At 37.9% G+C, this 21685-nt stretch overlaps 3 protein-coding genes across 4 annotated transcripts in view; 2 read left to right on the forward strand and 1 right to left on the reverse strand.

The window, feature by feature from the left end:
* LOC139823664 (condensin complex subunit 1-like) overlaps nt 1-19241 on the forward strand; it is a 53323-nt gene extending 34082 nt beyond the window's left edge. The window contains exons 6-8 of the mRNA XM_071796181.1: nt 17144-17407; nt 17478-17732; nt 17848-19241. Coding sequence (XP_071652282.1) covers nt 17144-17407; nt 17478-17732; nt 17848-17917 — 589 coding nt within the window. The 3' untranslated portion in view covers nt 17918-19241. The remainder of the gene's footprint in view (nt 1-17143; nt 17408-17477; nt 17733-17847) is intronic.
* On the forward strand, nt 10669-13376 carry LOC139823640 (uncharacterized). Of its 2 annotated transcripts, none has more exons than XM_071796163.1 (5): nt 10669-11227; nt 11501-11657; nt 12213-12319; nt 12511-12876; nt 13147-13376. In XM_071796163.1, exons 1-5 carry the CDS (start codon nt 11044-11046, stop codon nt 13368-13370), a joined length of 1038 nt encoding a protein of 345 aa, XP_071652264.1. In that variant the 5' UTR covers nt 10669-11043; the 3' UTR covers nt 13371-13376. The 2 variants fall into 2 exon arrangements, with proteins under 2 accessions (XP_071652264.1, XP_071652263.1); XM_071796162.1 differs by having other exon boundaries at nt 10685-11227; nt 12192-12319.
* Nucleotides 12729-14497, reverse strand: LOC139823641 (uncharacterized). The gene is made up of 2 exons (XM_071796164.1): nt 13413-14497; nt 12729-12864 (listed from the first exon to the last, which is right to left on the reverse strand). The coding sequence occupies exon 1, from the start codon at nt 14484-14486 to the stop codon at nt 13488-13490; it is 999 nt and encodes a 332-aa protein (XP_071652265.1). The 5' UTR covers nt 14487-14497; the 3' UTR covers nt 12729-12864; nt 13413-13487.
* Nucleotides 19242-21685: the final 2444 nt, after the last annotated feature.

Genomic DNA, 21685 nt, shown 5'->3' on the forward strand with positions numbered 1-21685 from the left:
AAAGGCTGAGATATTATTATAATACTGTTGTGATACTCAAAAGCTATCTTAGCAAAGATATTCTTTGTGGACTGCATGGCTTAGTAAAATCAAAAGCGTCTGACGGTACTGACAAAATATAAATGTCAAAAGCGTCTGACGCTATACTGATAAAATAAGTGTCAGAAGCCTTTAGATGATACTGATTGTAATAAAAATCAGAAACATTTATTCTGACACTACTCATTACACTAACGGAGAAACGGCAAAAATATGTCGGTTGCGTTTCACGGAAATGGGCGTTGGAGGAGCCCATTTCATATTCTCTTTATTCAATACTTACTATATATTGCGTCCTGTTTAGAGAGACCATATATAAACATTCGTCACGAAACGAAGACAGAATTATGTGTATATACAATATATATGTGTACGTATAATATTCAGTATGTCATGACATCCTGAAACAGAGAGATACATGTATTGCCAATACATACATACAAACCTGTAATGGTTTCGAGTTTCGACACGCCAAGAAATGGGTATCCCAGCCGGAATGCTAGCGTCTTTTCGACGTCTACAGATGTCGATAGATGTCGAATCGACATCTATAAGATGTCAATTCGACGTCTATAGACGTCGGCGTTGGGTATTGAATGTACATATTGCATACATATATTTTAAACATGTCATGTGCTAACACAGTGCTCGGATTTGGGCTAGTATTACATTTGTCATATGATTAATTTTTCAAACGTATTGATTTGCTCCAGAATAGAAAATTTTTATAGATATTCGAGAACTTTTCTATCCTGCAATAAATCAACACGCTTGAAAAATCTGTCGTACGACAAATGTCATTTTACCCTTGCTTGTTCTTTTTAGGCCGGTTTCGAAGGCGACGCCTCCGATGCCCTTATACTAACACACACACACACACCACACACACACACACACACACACACACACACACACACACACACACACACACACACACACACACACACACGCACACGCACGCACGCACGCACGCACATGTACGTATACAACGTACCGAAAAAAAGAAAAAAAGAAAAAAAGAAAGAAAAGAAATAAAAAAAAAAACATAAATGAGAAAGAGGATTATGGGAATAATACATGGGAACAATACAGTAATTTATAAACTTTTTATCCAATTTATATTATCTATACTAAAAAAAATATTTACTCATTTTAGTAGAGCTTAGCGTTACAATTTATTTAAAATTCAGATAAACGATTTCGATGTCCTCAGTTTCTGCAAAAATTACAGTTTACATAAATAAAATATTGTGAAACACACGCAATGTTAACTACATAAATGGCGCAAAGTTTTCCGTCGGCGAACAGTCATAACATTACAAGTCAATCTATCTTTCGGGAATGTATTTTGATTCGCAGAAAAATATCCGTATTCTATCTCCGATGTATAGTCCAAGGTGTATATGTGTCTATAGGTATAAGATACAATGTGTGTCTGCGTGTGTCCGTGTGTCGGAAATAATGAGGACTAGCAAGTAGGTGGAAATATTATGTTGCACAAATGTACCCATTTTCCAGACACCGCACCGTCGTTTTTCTTTTATGAATTAGAAATATATTATTTCTAAACTTTATCGGTATATTTCCTTACCTTAGGATTTCTAACGCTAAGTGAATATATAATATAAATGCACGTGGATGCTAGTACAGAGAACACGTTTTGTTTATGCTTTACAATACATGTAATAATTGCAATATTTTCTTGAAAAATTATTTATATTATTAGTATCCCGGGCGGTATCCCGGAATGCTAGTACCACCAGCTGTCGGAACGTACCCCGGCGGAGGTGACGGTGCCGGTGCTGCTGCTGGAGCCGGTGTCGGTGTCGACGACGCGGGCAGTGACGGCGGCGGCGGCGGCAGCAATTTATTTCCGCTGCCTGTGACGTCGTTGCTGTATTCGGCACTGTTGTGCCTAAACTTTTTGCTGGAATAGAAAATTAGAAAATATATTATTAGCGCGCTCTCTCTCTCTCTCTCTCTCTCTCTCTCTCTCTCTCTCTCTCTCTCTCTCTCTCTCTCTCTCTCGTTCGCCCGTCCTTTCTCTCACTTACTCACTCATTCACCCGTTTCCTTACGCGTTCTATTTCTCTCTCACTCTGTATTTCACTCATACTACGTTTATGCGAGCGTTACTTCTGTAGTAACTTACGATAATTCACTCGTTTACGCGGAGTAAATTATCGTAAGTTACTACAAAATCCCGTTTACGCGAAGGAATTATCGTAAGTTACTACAGAAGTTACGCTCGCGTAAACGTAGTATCACTCACTCTTACTGTAATATAGTAAAATTATTATACTTACATCTTCCGCGACTCGTTCCCGGCGGCATGTCGAAGACAAATGATTTGTCTTGGCAAAGCGAATTTCAATCGCCGAGAGAGCATCGGGCGATATCGGTGACATTCTTTCCTTTATCCAGGAGACTTTTTTCTGTGTTGAATTTCAATTCTTTTTACGTTCCACTACACAAATATATTGTAAAAAACAGATATTTATTTGAAAAAATGTAGATAATTTTCAGAACTCGGAAAAATAGTGGATAAAAAAAATTTTTATTGGTATTTTGTTGCAAACTCAGAATCATACAAATTTCCTTTATTGATATTTTACGTGACTGCAAATAGTTATTCACCCGGGCATTTATAATGAGACACCCTGTATATCAAGTCTTTCGTCAATATTGAAAAGAAATTTCTGTTGTCGATTACGTGAGCTCGCAGTCACGCGAATATCATTTGTTTACCAACAAAAAACGTGCCGTGCTAGTAGTGTGTATATGAGTGAATCTTGTTTGTGTTGAATTACCAACACAGGAAAGAGTCTCATGGATAAGGAACGAATGTCACCGACATCGCCCGATGCTCTCTCGGGGATTGAAATTCGCTCTGCCAAAACAAATCATTTGTCTTCGACATGCCGCTGGGAACGTTTTTCGGAAGATGTAAGTATAATAATTTTACTATATTATAGTAAGAGTGAGTGAGTGAAATACAGAGTGAGAGAGAAATAGAACGCGTAAGGAAACGGGTGAATGAATGAGTAAGTGAGAGAAAGGACGGGCGAACGAGAGAAAGAGAGAGAGAGAGAGAGAGAACGGGTAAAGAAACGGGTGCGTAAGTGAGTGAGTGAGTGAGCGAAAGTACGAGCGAACGAGAGACAGGTTCACAGAACGGATAAGAAAACGTGCGTAAGAGTGTGTGTGAGAGAGAGAGAGAGAGAGAGAGAAACGCAGCGCTAATAATATATTTTTTAATTTTTCATTCTAGCAGAAAGTTTAGGCACAACAGTGCCGAATACAGCGACGACGCAGGTAGCGGAAGAAAAATCGCCGCCGCCGCCGCCCGCGCCGTCACTGCCCGCGTCGTCACTGCCCGCGTCGTCGACACCGACACCGGCTCCAGCAGCACCAGCACCGTCACCTCCGCCGGGGTACGTACCGGCTGAGGTACGTATCGATGCCTCCGCCTCCGCTACCGCCGAAGAAAGAATATGCGAATAAAAAAGTAAGTACACACACACATACATATATATATATATATATTATATATATATAACTAATATACATTTATGTCTAAAAAATAATTATAAAATATTTCTTGTTTTAGCAAATAAATAAAATTGTGCGAAAAGCGGTACAAAAGGACCGGCGCAAGGGTTCTTCAAGGTATGCGCCACTGCCGGGGTACGTTCCGGCGCCATCGCCGGGGTACGGCACGTACGGTATGGCGCCAACGCCGGGATACATGCCTGCTCCTTCGCCGGGGTACGTGCCCGCTCCTCCGCCGGGGTACGTGCCCGCTTCTCCACCGGGGTACGTGCCCGCTCCTTCGCCGGGGTACGTGCCCGCTCCTCCGCCGGGGTACGTGCCCGCTCCTCTACCGGGGTACGTGCCCGCTCCTTCGCCGGGGTACGTGCCCGCTCCTCCACCGGGGTACGTGCCAGCTCCTTCGCCGGGGTACGTGCCCGCTCCTTCGCCGGGGTACGTGCCCGCTCCTCCACCGGGGTATGTGGCCGCTCCTCCGCCGACATACGTGCCTGCTCCTCCGCCGGGGTACGTGCCCGCCCCTCCGCCGGGGTACGTTCCGGCAGCTAAAAAAAACAGATTGACTTTGCGCCATTTATGTAGACATTGCGTGTGTTTCACAATATTTTATTCACAATCAGTTTCACAATGTTTTGTATAGATAACCAATATAAATTGAATAAAAAGTTTATAAATCAATACTGTTATTGTTCCCATGTATTATTTCCATAATCCTCTTTCTCTTACATTTCTTTTCTTTTATTTCTTCTCTTTCTCTTTTTCTTTTTTTCAGTACGTTGGATCCTATATATATAAGCAATTCTTATTATTTTGTATGCACAACAATAAATAAGAAATAGCTTCATCGAAATATGTTATGATATTTATTGTAATATAATTACTTTATGAAAATGAATATTATTAGAGGTGCAAGAGATGCAGTAAATTGCCAAGTGTTTAATAAGTACCCGCGTCAATACATACTATGTATACTAATTCACATTCTCAATTATGCTACTGTTATTATTTGTCATCAGACAATTATAAACATACACATAATAATTAGATACATATTATATATATATACGCACATGTGTGCATAAGAATATATGTAATTTATAAAAAGCGGGTGCTTATTAGCCTTGATACGTTACTGCCTTCTGCTATGGACGGCCAGAAAGCATTTTCAGGTTCAAGCCGTATTGCTAGAATCCATAGACGCGGCAACGCCGCGCGGCGTTGCCGCGTCTATAGCATATGTCTTTCTACCACCGTGCGTCCGTGTGAGCAATTCAGTGGTGTGTGTATGTGTACGGAGTTTCGCGTTGTCACCACCAGTGGCACCACCTTACGTGCGCGTCGGAGTTCGGCCTTTGCTTTAGTTGACATTACCGACGTCGAGGAAGTTCGGCCTTCGCTTTAGGATCCCCTTAAGTCGTAGGCAAATAAACCAATCTTCGATTACTTTAATATGTGAGATAATTTTTCGTTTTTTTCGTTTTTAAGACTAATAATAAACCAACAAACGCTAAAATTAAACCAACAATCATCAGCAAACGATTACGCATCGATTAGGCTTTTTTGAAATTAAAAATAAAATTTTTCCAGCTAACTTAATGCTAATTTTTCTTTTTAAATTTAAAAAAAAATTAAGAACCAACAAACGTTGTAATTAGGCCAACAATCACCAACAAACGATAAAAAAATATGAAAATTAATAAAGTCGAAGTTGACCGGCTAAGTTACCGGAGCTTGCTAATACAGGCTTTATGAGATCCTTTATGCAATATGAATTCAGTTTGACACGCGGATCTAACGAAAATAAATGCATGTTCCATAAGAATAAACTAAGGAAATTAAAATAAAATATAAATAAATAAATTAAAAGCAGATTATTCATAAGAATATAACCTTTTGTGCCTAAAGAATAATATCACGCTAAAATAATAATTATCTTACTAGCATTTCTCAAACATGATTATTACACAGGTTGTATTTTTGACCAAACTGACATTTATTCTTACGTGTGGGTGGCTAATGCAATTTGCGAACAATATAGGTAGATATTTCCTTGATTGTTTCTCGTGCGACATTCGTTCCTGTAACAACATGCTTGTAACGACTTCGTTTTGTATACTTTTAGAAATCTCTTGATAAGGACACAAAACCAGTGTCGAAACGTCGAGTTAACGTAAGAATAAATGTTAGTTTGGTCAAAAATACAACCTGTGTTAATTTTTCACTGACAAAGCAAAGAATTTTGGAAAATGATATTACAAATAATTAAAATTATATCATTATCTATCTTAACTAACTAGAACATAAGAATCACCTCAAAGAACCAATCGACTTTCGTATATAAAATATTTTCATTTCTTTTAAAATAAATTAATTAACAACAGAAAATTAATAACAATGTAAAGATTACGAAAGTACGTTTGCGCATATGACCAAACATACACTTTGCACACATGACATTATTGCGCACATGAAAATAAGAAAATCATATTAGCACATTGCACACATGACGTATTGCACACATAATAATAACTTTTATTTCTACAATTGTTTATTTACAAAATATTTATAAAAATAAAATAAAGAGTGCTCATGAACGAGATGATATTAGAAATTCAAAACCTCTTAAATAAAGAAAACATAACAATATCAATATGCGAATTAAAGAGTACCAATTTATTTAATTAATAATTTGTTATTAACAAACACGTATATTAACAATAAAATTTTTTAATGCTATATTATACTTTAGTGAAAATCCTGCAATATATTTCCTATACACTCCTATCAAATTCCCAACCGTTCGCGAGATATAAAAATAATAAAAATCATTATACATAAATAATTTAATTTCATTGATTTCCTGTATTAATGAAAATGCTAACCATTTCTACCTGCATCACACATTATTAACAAGATATTAGAAACATCATTATCACTGCTAAAATCACTTTTATCAATATTATTATTATTAACAAAATACATATACACTTACTAAAATTAATATAAATATCGAGCGTCAAGCGCCGAAACGTCACCCACGAACCTGAAAAGATAGAATTATATATGCGTAGCATAAGGAACGCGAATCCGAGTGGGATGCGAGTATTGTACAATCTGAAGAAAAGAAAGAGAGAGTCAGATATATCATAGTAACTGTTAGACAAAGAGAACAATATCTTTCATTCTTTAGACATGCTAATAATGACTTTAATTGTACTATTGAATTAATCTACTGTATGTAAAGTATGTCTGAAGAAACTTAAATAATATTCAACATAAATTTGCACATTTTAAAATTAAAATATTAAAGATTTCTTATATTCCTTTATGATAAAAGTCATATTGAAATTTTATAATGAAAGAAGGTATCGCTCTTATTACAAATCGCTGTTAGAATAGAGAATAGAAATAGAATTCGGATGAGTCACCTGTATGATTCATTCGAGTGAATCTAGTCCTCGCATAGACCATATATGGACATGTCAAAGCAGAGCGCAACGCATGACCATATAAGGTAATGAATTTCAAAACACCATTGCTGGCAAGCAAGCCACACCACTAGAAGTAGACTCATATCCGTAATTTTAGTAAGTATATATATATTTTGTTAATAATAATATTGATAAAAGTGATGTTAGCAGTGGTAATAATGATTCTAATATCATGTTAATAATATATCGTGCGGGTAGAAATGGTTAGCATTTTCATTAGTACAGGAAATCAATGAAATTAAATTGTTTATATCTATATATATAAAATGAATGTATGTATGTATGTATGTATATATGTATGTCCTTTATGCACTCTTAAACTATTCGACTGGTTTTGAAAGTATTGTATATGAAGTAGGGGCAGAATTTTCCGGGAAGTGTTATAAAATGTATAATTTTTCGTTACCGATTTTTTTGGGAACCGGTATTCGACATTTTTCATTTTTTCGGGAAATAATTGACCGAATTTCAAAGAAATATATATGAAACAGGAGTAGAATTTCCCGGGGAGTGTCATAATGTGTATAGTTTTTTGTTACCGATTTTCTGGAAACCGGTTTTTTCTAATTTTTTTTAATTTTCGGAAAATAATTGACCGAATCTCAAAGAGTTGTATATGAAACGGGGGTAGAATTTTCCGGGAATGCTATAAAGTGTATAATTTTTCGTTACCGATTTTTTTGGAAGCCGGTATCAGAAATTTTTCAAATTTTTCGGGAATTAATTGACCGAATCGCAAAAAATTATATATGAAGTAGGGGTAGAATTTCCCGGGGAGTGTTATAAACTGTATAGTTTTTCGTTACCGATCTTTTTGGGAATTGATATCTTTTTGGAAATTGGTTACAAAATTTTCCAGAGCGGAAGAGAGAGAGAGAGAGAGAGAGGGAGTGGGAGAGAGAGAGGGAGAGGGAGAGGGAGAGAGAGAGGGGAGGAGTGGGAGAGAGAAAAGAGAGAGGGGGAGGGGGGGGAGAGAGAGAGATATATTGATATTGATATATATTTAATATGCCAAGCAAGGCTAAAGGGCAAAACCAAATAACAAAGCAGTAATACATGCAAATAAGCATAACAAACTACAGCACTTAAAACTACTTATAATTAACGCAACTTAAAACTAATCAAATTAACTTAGAACTTATCGAATCGCAACTAAGACTAGCGCACTTAAACTAGAAAGCACCACGCAGGCAAAACTAGACAAAACTAAAAGCAGAAAAAGAAATGACCCAATCACTCAGCTTCAGACGAATGCAAGAAGGTACTAAGAAGACTCTTGAAGGCAGGAAGGGAAGATGCTGATTTTATAACATCAGGAAGAGAATGCCAAAAGTATATTGACGAAAGCAGAAAAGAATTCCTGTATGCAGTAGTTCTATGAGCCGGAATGAGGAAACTTTGAGTGGCCAATGAAGCCAGACGGTTAGATCTCCTCAGTGACGGATCAGGAGCAGTGAATAGCTCCCGCAGATACATAGGCGAACTCATATAAAGAATACGATAAATCTGACATCCAAGAAAGTAGAGCCGTCTATTCTCAACAGTGAGCCACCCAAGTTGACGCCTATACGGAGTAATATGTTCATCATATTTTAGATCGAATATAAAGCGAATGCAGCTATTGACAAGACGTTGCAACTTGGTATTCAACTCACTACTCAGACCATGATACACTAGACAGCAGTAGTCAATGTGAGGCATGATGAGAGTGACCACGAGTTTTATTCTAAGACTGGTGGAAAGAGAATTTTTATTGAACTTTAAATTGTGCAACGCAAAGTTAACCCTTTGCGAGACAAGCGAGATATGTCTAGTCCAAGAAAGATTGGACGTAAACATCACACCCAAGTTTCTCACTTCACTCACAAATGGAAGAGAAGTGCCATTCACGATAATAGGAGATAAACAGCCATAATCAATAGCAGAGACATGAGCTTGGCTGCCAAAAATGATGACCTTGGACTTAGCTGGGTTGAGCATAAGTCCGTTCCTGTTAGCATAATCAAAAATAGCATTGGCAACTTTCGACATTAACTCCAACGCCAGGGGGAGATCAGCAGGTGAGCACTGACGATAAATTTGAATATTATCAGCAAAAACCATATGGAACACATAAGAGAGTATATTACATATATCGTTAATAAACAATGAAAACAACAATGGGCCAAGCACAGAGCCCTGAGGAACGCCAGAAGAAGTGAAGATCCAATCTGAAAGATTGCCTGTATCATCAATAACAGATTGAGAACGCCCGGTTAGATAGGAGAAGATCCAATTAAGAACCGCATCAGAGAAGCCAATCTCCTTAAGTTTAATAAGCAGTAGCAAATGAGGGACCGTGTCAAACGCCTTACTGAAGTCAAACAATATCATTATAGTCAAGAGTCCAACGTCAATTCCCTGTCATTGCAAACGCGCAGGAGTGCAGACTGCGTGCTGTAACCCACACGATATGCAGATTGCCTAGGATTTAAGATATTATATCGATTCAAGTACTCAACAATCTGCGAAGCCACTACTCTCTCAAGTAGTTTAGATAGCTCAGGTAGGTTCGCAATTGGTCTGGTGTCAGATGGAGACAAGGTGTGCGGATCTTGGAGAGAGGGCGAATATATGCTTTCTTCCACTTGGATGGAAACAAAGCAGAGTCCAGTGAGCGGTTGAACAAGGATGTGATACAGGATGAAATAACCGGCCATGAAATACGGAGAGCATAAAAAGGAATACCATCGAAACCAGAGGCATGAGAGTGAATAGACTGGGTAGAAATAAACTTGTAAACAGATTGAGGAGAAATAGAAGAGAAAACAAACTCAGGACGATCAGAAGGACGATTTACGGAAGCAATGGCAGAAATGAAATCGGAGTATAAGCAAGGAGGATGAGCATTGGAAACAGAGGAATAGTACGAGTTGAGCTGATTGGAAGTAAAGAAATGCAGAGGAGAAGTGTAAGATGACTTCGCAAGTCCAAGTCGCGCCAGTTCTCTCCAAAGTTTCGCCGGATTAGTAATGCTAACTAGAGACTTAAAGTAAAATTCACTCTTCGCATGTTTGATGTCAGCATTCAGCTGATTGCGGAAAAGTCGATACTCAGCATAGCCTAACAGACAGTTGGTACGTTTAGCACGCTTATATAACCGGTAGAGAGAGAGAGAGAGAGAGAGAGAGAGAGAGAGAGAGAGAAAGAAGAGAGAGACTATTTGCATGTCTTAATACACATGTTCTCCGGGGCGAAGCCCGGCGGGGCATGCTAGTATATTATAAGAGATTTTTATTATTTTTGTATCTCACGAATGGTTGGGAATTTGATAGGAGTGTATAGGAAATATATTGTAGGACTTTCACTAAAGTATAATATAGCATTGGAAAATTTTATTGTTGATATATATATTTGTTAATAACAATTATTAATTAAATAAAGTGGTACTTTTTAATTTACATATTGATATTGTTAAGCTCTCCTTAATCACACGGTTTTAATTCTATAATGAAATAATTTTTTATAAGGCACTTTATTTTATTGTTATAAATATTTCGTAAATAAACAATTGCAGAAATAAAAGTTTTATTATCATTTTTCGTAGGTGTACTGATGCAGAGGTTACGTGCGCGGTCAGAATTCGTGTTTACCCAAACGAGTTTTCATCCACATAATTGTTTCATCCAAGGTTCAAACTTAATTTACATGCAAACGGGGTATTTTTAGCAGGCGTATGCTAAGACTCCATACATGCGGTGAGCTCCGGCAAATGCTGCGGTGACCAATCAGGAGCCAGGCGCAGGTCAAGTTCCGGCATGCCGCACCGTACTGCGTTGAGATCAAAATATTTTAATTTTTCCGCACTACCGCACGTCATTCGGCTAGAGTCGAGAACCGTCGGAGATTTTCGGAATTTGGTGAAAACCACTGAATGTTTATAGCTGACGTTGCAGGTTATGTTGTATGAAACCAGCTATCAACCATGGAATCGATCAACGATGAAAATTCGCCAAATGTGGAATATAATTCTGAGAACGTCAATGAACTTATTATTCATTACGTCAGAAGCCTCCCGCAGTTATGGGATTTTAAAAACAAAGAGTATAGAGACAACGTTGTAAAAAAAAAATTGTGGTGTCAGGTAGCTCAGGAACTTAATGTGACTGGTATGTATTGTTTGAAAAACATTTCTAGCGTCCCTTAAAAAATGTATTATAAACTTCCTGATCCTTATCGAAGAACACTCATTTTAAAAATACAAATAGAATAAAGTTTTCTTGAGTTTTTATTATAAGTTAAGTCATATTCTTATGACCCAATGCCAGTATTTATCAAAATAAAATAAAATTACTTCTAGAATTGAAATAATTTATAAATGTTTTTAGGTATAAAAAAATTTATAATGTTAACAATAATAAAATTATGATAAATTTAAATAGATGAGTTTGTGAAGAACCGATGGAGACAGCTTCGAGATAGGTACATAAAAGAGAAAAAGAAGTCCGTAACAAAAAGTGGGCAAGCAGCTCATCATTTTTTTCCATGGCCACTTATGGCAAGCTTAAGTTTTTTGTCGGATGTAGTGGAACCTCGCAAGTAAGTTTTACTTTTTTTAAATGTACCCTGGTAACACAATCTGATAGCTCAAATACGTCCCGAAGAAGTGCGCAAGAAAACAGTCCAAAATTGCGACAGAATCTGATGATATCTGTGATTGAACGAGTACTTACTGTACTATTACAGCAGACTGGTGCAATAGTACAGTAAGTACTCGTTCAATCACAGATATTATGCACTTCTGTCACAATTTTGGACTGTTTTCTTGCGCACTTCTTCGGGACGTATCTGAGCTATCAGATTGTGTTACCAGGGTAAAGTTATAATGATTTTGATGTGGTTGATAGCATAGCAAAATTCATGACGTTAGTGTCATCCCAGTGAGCAAGAAACATTTCAACTATATTGCAGCAACTTACAACGTTACTGCAATGTAGTTGAAATGTTTCTTGATATTTCTTGCTTACTGGAATTATTATTTGAATGACGATTGTAATTGTCAATTCCTCATTTTCATAATAGTATGCTTTTACATAAACTAATATAATTTTTGTTTTATAATTTCTTAATTAGAACTGTAACAAACTGCCAAAGTTTTGTCATTGAACGTCCATCATCCATTGATACGTCATCGTCAGCACCATTGGAGACATTTGAAACAGAAGGATATATGCAAAATGACACAGAAGAAGAGTTTCAAGGTAAATTGAACAAAACATATTTGTGTAAATATATATATATATATAATTATAAAGTAATTGTGTATATATACACAATAAAATGTTAACTAAAGTATGTACTACATGGAAAAAATTTTTTTGTAGAAAGTATTTTATGCGTATTATAATTTTAAACAAGACTTTTATACAACATTTTAAACATTATTTTACAGTGGACAATATGCAGGATACTAATACGAGGCAGGCAGGACAAACACAATTCTGTCCACCGCGTCCGTTAAGTATACTGTCTTGTCGTAATAGTGCCTCGCCTCGTCCTAATAGTGCCTTGTCTCGTCCTAATAGTGTCTCGCCTAGTCCTAATAGTGCCTCGCCTCGTTCTAATAGTGCCTCGCCTCGTCCTAATAGTGCCTCGCCTCGTCCTAATAGTGCCTCGCCTTGTCCGTATAGTGTCTCGCTTAATAGTGCTTTGCCTCGTCCTCCAAGAGCTCAATCTCGACCTCCGAGCATGTCGCCTCATTCTGAGAGCTATTCTGATAGCCATTCTCAACAAAATCAGACCCAACCTGCAAAACGAGGTAAATTTATTGTATCTCTTTATTTGAAAATAAATCACACATTTAAATTATTTAATTAAGTATTTTAAAAAACAGTTTGTGCAGTGCTTCTATCTTACAACTGATTTACTTGAATATCTTATTTATACAATGCATTAGTAAAAAGAGAATAGTTGATTAATGTGCCAAATTTTACTTCACTATGAAATAATAAAGATTATGTATCACATAATTGCGAAAATTTGATATAAATAATAGATATGATATTAATATTTAACTTTTTTTTTTTAGGAAAAAGGCAATTGACTGAAACGCGTACAGATGCGGTCGATCAGGCAATTTTAAACTTTGTGGAAAAACGAACTTCAACCGACACCATGAATTCAGACGACCTTTTCTATTTGTCTATATCGCGGGATTCACAGCATCTAAACGTAAATGCGAAATTACGTTTAAAGACACTTGTATTACAAGCGCTTTCTCAAGTTGTGGCAGAGGAACAAAATATAACTTGATCGATTGCATTTTTTAAAAATTATGTGTTTTAATCAATTTACCTTCTGCCTGTTGCATATACGCTTCCCGTTGAAAGTCAGGTAGCTTATTCCACTGCCAAAGTACGTGACCTTCCTTCATAAATAGTCTGTGTAGATATTTCGAATTATTTTGGCGTCATTTGCAGAGTTTCTTGATACATTTGGTGCAAAACCTTGAAGTGCACCAAGTGGTTCTCCGTTTCGCCATTGACCAGCTTGTACATTTCCATAGTGATCTTCTACATCTATAAATCCTACTGGAACATATCTTCTCTGACCAGGCAAAACTTTCAGCTCCGCATCTCGAAGCCAATTGTGCAGCACCACACAACTTTTAACTATGCTATCTACAGTTGAAAGTGACGCAACAATTGGTCGTCGAAATATTCTCCACCTGGCTGACATTACCCCAAATGTATTTTCGATTACACGTCTTGCTCTGCTCAAGCGATAATTAAAAATAGTTTTTTCTGGACTCAAGTTAGCACCAGGGTATGGTCGCATCAAATTCTTCAATAACGGGAACGCTGCATCACCAACAAATACTGCGGGAAGGCAAGTATTTGTACCCGGTAAGACTTTAGGTGGAGGTAATGGCAGTGTTTCTGTTTCGATGCATCTTCCAAAATCTAGACTTTGAAAAATACCTCCGTCGCTTTCTCTACCAGCAGAACCGATGCTAACATATGTAAAGCGAAGATCAGCATCACAAACTCCCATTAAAACAGTACTGTATGTGCCTTTGTAATTGTAAAAAGCTGATCCCGTATTTTTGAAACATTGTGCAGTAACATGTTTTCCATCAATTGCTCCGATACAATTTGGAAAATTCCATTTATTTTCAAAATCTTCTGCAATTTTAGCCCATGTTTGTACAGTTGGTGGAGGAAGTACTTGAGGCTGTAGTGTCAGCCAAAGCGCTTCCGTTGTTTCGACAATTAATTTTGGCACAGTAGATTTACCTATGCGGTACAGATAATGTAGACTCGCCATACTATCTCCAGATGCAAGGTATCGCAACGTTAATGATAATCGCAGTCCTGGATGCAACGGTTCTCTTGTGCAGTGTACTTTTGTAATAATAGGTTCTACCATTGCTAATAATTGATCAAATTGAAGAGGTGACATGCGATGAAAATTGAAAAAAACGCTCTGTGTCAAGTCGAAGTTCAAGCACAAGGTTATTGTAAGCACCTTGAAAATATCGTTCCTCTATTATAGGATGAACCCACCATCGAGGTGTTCTCCGATTAATTTGTTGCCTTTCTTGTCGTCTTCGCCTTCTTCGTAGCCACAATAGCAAGACAAGATTTTCATTGCAATTCATTTTGATTTTATTATTTATTTTGATTATATTTTTTATTACTTATTCCAACTTTATTATTTTATTTCAACTATTGTCACTCAAAGTAAATGTTTATAAATAAAATCAATCGTTTATTTCAAAAAGGAAAAATATTGTGTATCCGTTTATTTTAGGTTATACAACTGTTGTTTTTATAGATGTATACACGCAGTATGGTTATTTTATCTGAAAACATCCGCATCTTCGATTTCCGTACGTGGCATGGCGCAGGCTCTGCCGCGTACATGGAGTCGCCTTCCGCATGCGTTTGCCGGAGCTCACCGCATGTAGGAGTCTTATAGCGAATTCGGGCGCTTGCACTAGTGCACACTGAGTGCGCACTAAGGCTTGTTTATAATCTATTCTTATATTTAAAGTCATTTAAATACACATTTAAAAACTTTTTAGCCAATAAAACAATCTGTAATATCTATATGGATGCTGTACAAATCATTTTACAGACTAAGAGTATTTAAGATGATCTGTAAATAATAACAATTGATTAAGAACAAGCCTTAGTGCGCACTCAGTGTGCACTAGTGCAAGCGCCCGAATTCGCTATTAGCAGTAGTTTAAGAGATATTAAGGGTCGATATATAAAAGTTCGATCCAGTCGAATTTTCGATATTTAGGGCGTATAATATCAATTATATGGCACAACTCTCATGCTAAATCGTTATACCGGATGTCTTTCCCTTTGGAATTTTTGTAGCCTCAACCAGAGGAGTGACGAGGTTTTGACTTATACAAAAGTTGTTATGCATAACCTGGGGCACATGTTAACGGCTATTATTAGTGTGGTTAATTATTTATTTATAATTGTTTATAAAAACAAGTTGCAAAATTGAACAATCTTGTAGTAAGCATTTTTTCATTAAGTTGATCGGTTTTTCGAAATGATTTTGATAACGTAGTTAGTAAAATGGTATTGATATAATTTTAATTGTTTATAACAATTGTTTTGAAAAATATTAATAAGATAATAGTTATTTCAATGTGGTGTTTTTCCATAAATATAAGAGAATGTATTTCTATAATTGTTTTATCTCTGTCTATTTGTTTTCATTTTTATTTTAATTTATTAAGAGTCTATATGGCTATCTTTGTCTTACTCTCTGTCAACTGGTATTAAACTATCCTCGTCTTTCATGGAGCGAATGTTCAATTTTCAATCTCGCTTATTAATTTAATTAATTTAGATAGAAAATCGGCGTTAACGCTACTGGTGTTTAGGAACATGACGGATTCCATTTTTATCATAACAATTAAGTGTCAAAATTTCGTTCAGAAATGAAATTTATTGATCTTAAAATGTATAAAAGACTAAATATTAATGTAAAAGTGATTTGGTCTTTGTAAGTTTAAAAGGTAAGAAATTCAAAATGGCGAATGCGAAACTTTAATAATTTGTAACTTAGAAACGGTAAGAGCTAGAGAGATAGGGTTTTTTTTTGTTGTGTTCAGATAATTAAAGGCTTTATTTTAGGTTGTTTAAAATTTTCGTGTTTTATGGATTTCCGTAATTTTTAATTATATCTCGGAATTAAGAAGAGATATGATGGGAGGGTTTTTGTGAGATTACTTGACATATTTTACTGAGTGTCTGCAGTGATTTATTCATCATTTTCAATAATAATTTTATGATAAATTTTATTGTTAATTAGTTTATTTTGAAAGATACAATAATGATTCATAACCAAAAGTTGTTTGATCCTTTGTGATAATTCCGGTAGTCACATTAGCTAGATCAGTTAATAATATAATTTAATTGTTTATAACAATCATGTTTGAAAAAATGCTAATGAGATAATTATTATTTTGGTATGATAATGTTCCTTAGGCACAAAAGGTTATATTATGAATAATCTGCTTTTAATTTATTTATTTATATTTTATTTTAGTTTCCTTAGTTTATTCTTATGGATCATGCATTTATTTTCGTTAGATCCGCGTGTCAAACTGAATTTATTTTGCATAAAGGATCTCATAAAGCTTGTAATATCCATTTACGATCAATTATAGAGATTCTGGGGAATTTTAACAAGCGATTGTCCAAAAGTTTATAGTGTGATTCATGAAAATGGGGCTTAAGCTTGAAAGGGTGCCTTTAGGCAGCCATGTTCTCTAGGCTCGTGTTATCTACTTTAAGAACGCGTGCTCGCATCAGCTGAGTAAAGATTATTGTGACAGTTACTTTAAAGAGTGATAATTATATTATAATGTTGTTTTCAGATGCTGGGCAAGGAGGATAGGAATCGAAAAATTTATGCGGCTGGAATATAGCGGTGATTATACCGTCAGACGTGACAAACCGTCAGACGTGACAGAACCCATAAAAATTTATTTCGACGGAGACGTTCTGCCGGATCGAGCCACCTCGCATCACCCAGGACGTCACACGGGATAGGAATATGCTACGAGAGATGCAGGGTAAGAAAAAGAAACGATTACCGAGAAGCGTGCTTCCGACGCCAAATAGTAAAGGTAGATCGGCGAATACATCGACCTCGTCAAACATACGACGAGGCTCTCGACGAGAAAATTCGACGTTTACTGAGGATAACGGAGAAGAAGCCTTAGAAGGTGCGATGGACGGCGTCGAGGTGGAGTTTGTGAGCGGCGCACTGGAACACGAAATCGTCACTGGGAATGGCTTGCTCGTGAAATTTGTGTACGTATTTGGATATATTAAGAATTGAAAATTAATAGTGCATGTATTAATTATATGCAATTATTTATAGTCCGCTGGTATTGGATATATGCCAATATCCCGACAAGTATAACAACGAGGACGTGCAAACCGCAAGTTCACTCGCGCTCAGCAAAATGATGACAGTGAGCTGCGAGTTTTGCGAACAATCTTTACAACTATTAATCACCATATTGGAGCGATCGCCATATCCCGGGATTCGATCAAATATGCTGATCGGATTAAACGATCTCGCTACTAGATCCCCCAATGAAGTTGAACCATGGTCCAAACATATCTGTGGCAGGTAAATTGGCTTTTGATGTCAGTTTTCAGCATTTACAATCAAAATACTAGTTACATTAATTGATAATTATATTTCATATTTTTTTAAATACTTTAAAATTATAAATTTTTTCTAGTTTTTCTTCACATAATATTTTATCTTATTTCTTACAAAAAAAACTAGAAATTGGAGAAATTACGGTATAGTATCATAATATTTAATATTTATCTTCATGGACTTCGAGATAAAGATGTGAACTGTCACGTCTGACGGTATAATCACCGCTATATGCCAGCCGCATAAATTTTTTGATTTTTATCCTCTTTGCCCAGCATCTGAAAACAACATTATAATATAATTATCACTCTTTAAAGTAACTGTCACAATAATCATTACTCAGCTGATGCGAGCACGCGTTCTTAAAGTAGATAACACGAGCCTAGAGAACATGGCTGCCTAAAGGCACCCTTTCAAGCTTAAGCCCCATTTTTATGAATCACATTATAAACTTTTGGACAATCGCTTGCTAAAATTCCCCAGATTCTCTAAAATTGATCGTAAATGGATATTACAAGCTTTATGAAATCCTTTATGTAATTTGATACGCGAATCTAACGAAAATAAACGCATGTTTCATAAGAATAAACTAAGGAAATTAAATAAAATATAAATAAATAAATTAAAAGCAGATTATTCATAAGAACATAACCTTTTGTGCCTAAAGAACATTATTATACTAAAATAATAATTATCTCATCAGCATTTTTTTCAAACATGATTGTTATAAACAATTAAAATTATATCAATACCATTTTATTAACTACGTCATCAAAACCATCTCGAAAAACCGATCGACTTAATGAAAAAATCCTTACTGCAAGATTGTTCAATTAAAGACACCCGGTATAAAGAAATGACCTTAAATAATACGTCTGACATACGTATATTAATATGTTAAACGTATTGACTCGAGACATTGAATTTAAACTTTAATATTTTCTAAAATGTAATGGCAAAAATTATCTTGTATATATAAAAATACAGTCTAAACCTTTCTCTTGAAAATCACCCATAATACAATATTTTTACTAACTTCTTATACCTAATTAAGGTGGTCCTTTCGTGAGAACAAGTATTAGATAGGTACCTACCTAAATTTGATATATGTTAAATATACAGTAATAAGGGGCATGTGTACGAAAAATCAAGTGAGGTTACCGACACTTTACAAGAAATAAGTCATTCTAAATGTGCGTTCGCGGAGCGTGCCATTGTCATTATATCCTTGTTTACATCTAATGAACGAGAAAGATAGAATGATGCAAATCGCCACGTCCGAGGTTTTCAACGAATAATACATGTACTTAGCGATCAGATGAATACATTATTCATGTCTTAAAATATTCCCTGAAGTTTCCGGATTTCGTACATACCTTGAAAATAAAGGCTTGCCGAATGTTTTGCTCTGATATATGAGGTTAAATAAGTAGTGGTCCAATCGCATATTGCTTTACTCGTACTGTCATGCCTGACCTTGCAGCCGCACGCATCACCGAAGACGACTAGGGCACCAACAGCAGCGGTCCCGAGATGGACGAGGCGGAGCCACGTCCAATTTAGTTACAAGTCAAGCGTCCGCGTCCCGAGGATGGGGATAAAGTCGAGAGATATCAGTAGTAATTTTGTTTTCCTTTTATGACGATGATCCTGGTTTCATTTAGTTTGTTCGTTTGATCGCAATATGGATAGCGACCCCATCCGGCGCATAATTAGATGTAAGCGTATCTTACCGCGTCAGTAATTTTCGTTTAGGTGATTTCAGTTGAGGCTCAGGCAGCGTATCCCCTCGAGAAGAGGTACATATTTCATTTACGTTTCCAATTACGCAGTTTTAGTTTATTCCCGTCGGCGCGGGTACGGGAGGTCGTGCGGCGGCATGACAGGGCTTGAGCCCAACAACACTTTCCAGGAAAGGGAGGCTCCCGTGCGGATGACCGGGAGGCTTCCACGCAGCATGACGGCCGAGTCGTGACGGTCCATGGAGCGGTAGGATGGCGTATAGCAGATTGGTGGACTGCGACTGCGGAGCAACGATTGTAGCGTCTCGGCGATTGTCCGAGATCCGAAAGGGTAGATGCGCGCCACGGAATGGCGAAAATAGCGCGCGGAAGAAAAATGGCGGACCGTCCGCGAACTCAAAGACTACGCGACGGGCGTGTAGAACTAAGAGCCAGGATCGTAAAGGAAGGCCCGCGAAAAGCAATGCGCGCGTCAAAAGTGAGATCGGACAAGCGATCGGAAAGATGGCGGACCGTCGGGAAAATTGCGAACCGACGGCACGGCGGGAAAGGAATACGTCCCTGACGAGGGCACGGGGTCCCTGAGTCACGCATACGGGGTTGGCGACGCGATACGGGAACGCGGACAGGAGACAGCGAACCGTCCGCGAACTCGAGCTAGGTGCGTCATCTACAGGAGTTGAGCACTCCTGACATCGGGGGGCACTTCGCCGAGCCCACGAAACCGGGTCCCGGTATGACCCGTCGCCCGGGTAACGAAATGGCGGACCGTCCGGGAACTCGCCCTAGGTGAGTCATCCCCGGGAAAAAGGCATCCCTGACTAACGGGGACGTCCCCACGAACGTCCATATCCGGTAGCCGTCGAAATCCGACAACCGGTAACGAAGTTACAGAACCGTCCGCCATCTCGCGACCTGGACATCTTCTGCGGGAAAGAACCGCGGAAAGCATCGTACCAGGTACGAAATAAGCGTCAGGAGGGGTCGGCGTCGTCGGCGAGCCCGATGCTTTGCACCTGGACGTCTTCCTCAGGGAAGTCGCCCGGATGGAGATTGTAGACCTAGTAATAGACCTGGCGCACAGGTCGGCGTCAGCGGCCGCGCGAAATTCGTCGACTTGAAAAACAACTGCCCCGTTGCCCGGTCGGAGCGACCGCGCGAGCGCAATGCGCGTGGAAATTTCCACGGGGTTTGGCGCGAACGGCGTAAACACCCGCGTGGAAAATTACCGGAGGCCAACGCGCAGTTAACGGCGAGAGAAAGCGGAATATACGTCGGAGTAGGGATATACGGGACCGATAGTGGGGAGCTCGAACGAGACAAACAACTCGAGGCAGTCTCTCGGGGATGTTCGAGCGTGTAACACGTAATAAGCTTCGCTCTGCGTCGTCGCGCTAAGTCACCGCGATCGTCATACAAGTGCGATAATTGCGGCTCGCCAACATCCGTAACAACCGGGAACGCCCGCGGAACGCGTTAATTGTCGTCTTTACATTGACGAACGGCCTTTTTAGACCGAAATAAGTTTGTGCGTCGTAGATAAACGGAGCGTGTGTGCCCACGTATACGAGCGTCCGACATCTTTTGTGACTTGAAGTTTTGTGAACAACCAACACTGGAAATCAATATAATTGAATAAATTAAACATCCTTTTCGTAAAAGATTTCGAAAATTTATTAAATTGGACTTACCTTCTACTTACCTGATCCATTGGCGTCGATCACTCGAAGTCCCTCGTTGATCCTGGATTCCGGTGGCAGCGACGATCCCGATCGATGACGGCGATGATCCAGCGGTGGCAGGAACCTGAAAAAAGAAGAGAATTAGTCTAATTGATAGTTCGAGATATCGTTCGATACTTACCTTCTCGGTGGTTCAAAGGTCAAACCGAGTGGCGACCGTTGATTTCTAAGGACACGTAGCGTTGATTCGTGCCTCCAGTAGTACCGTCCGGTTACAACCTAACCTAAATCGAGTCCAACCGCACTACTATTGTGATATTTTTTTGATTAGTAAATAATTAAATACGATTAAATCGTGCGTGTAAAATCATATTATATTATTATAATTATTGGGATGTTGTGTAATGTTTGTCAATATGTCTGTTTTCAATTACCTCATGACGGACTGTTACTTGACTAGCTGGGTCCGCGAAAGGACCACCTTAATCGTAAA

The sequence above is a fragment of the Temnothorax longispinosus genome, unplaced genomic scaffold (assembly GCF_030848805.1).
Source record: "Temnothorax longispinosus isolate EJ_2023e unplaced genomic scaffold, Tlon_JGU_v1 HiC_scaffold_15, whole genome shotgun sequence".
NCBI lineage: Eukaryota > Metazoa > Arthropoda > Insecta > Hymenoptera > Formicidae > Temnothorax > Temnothorax longispinosus.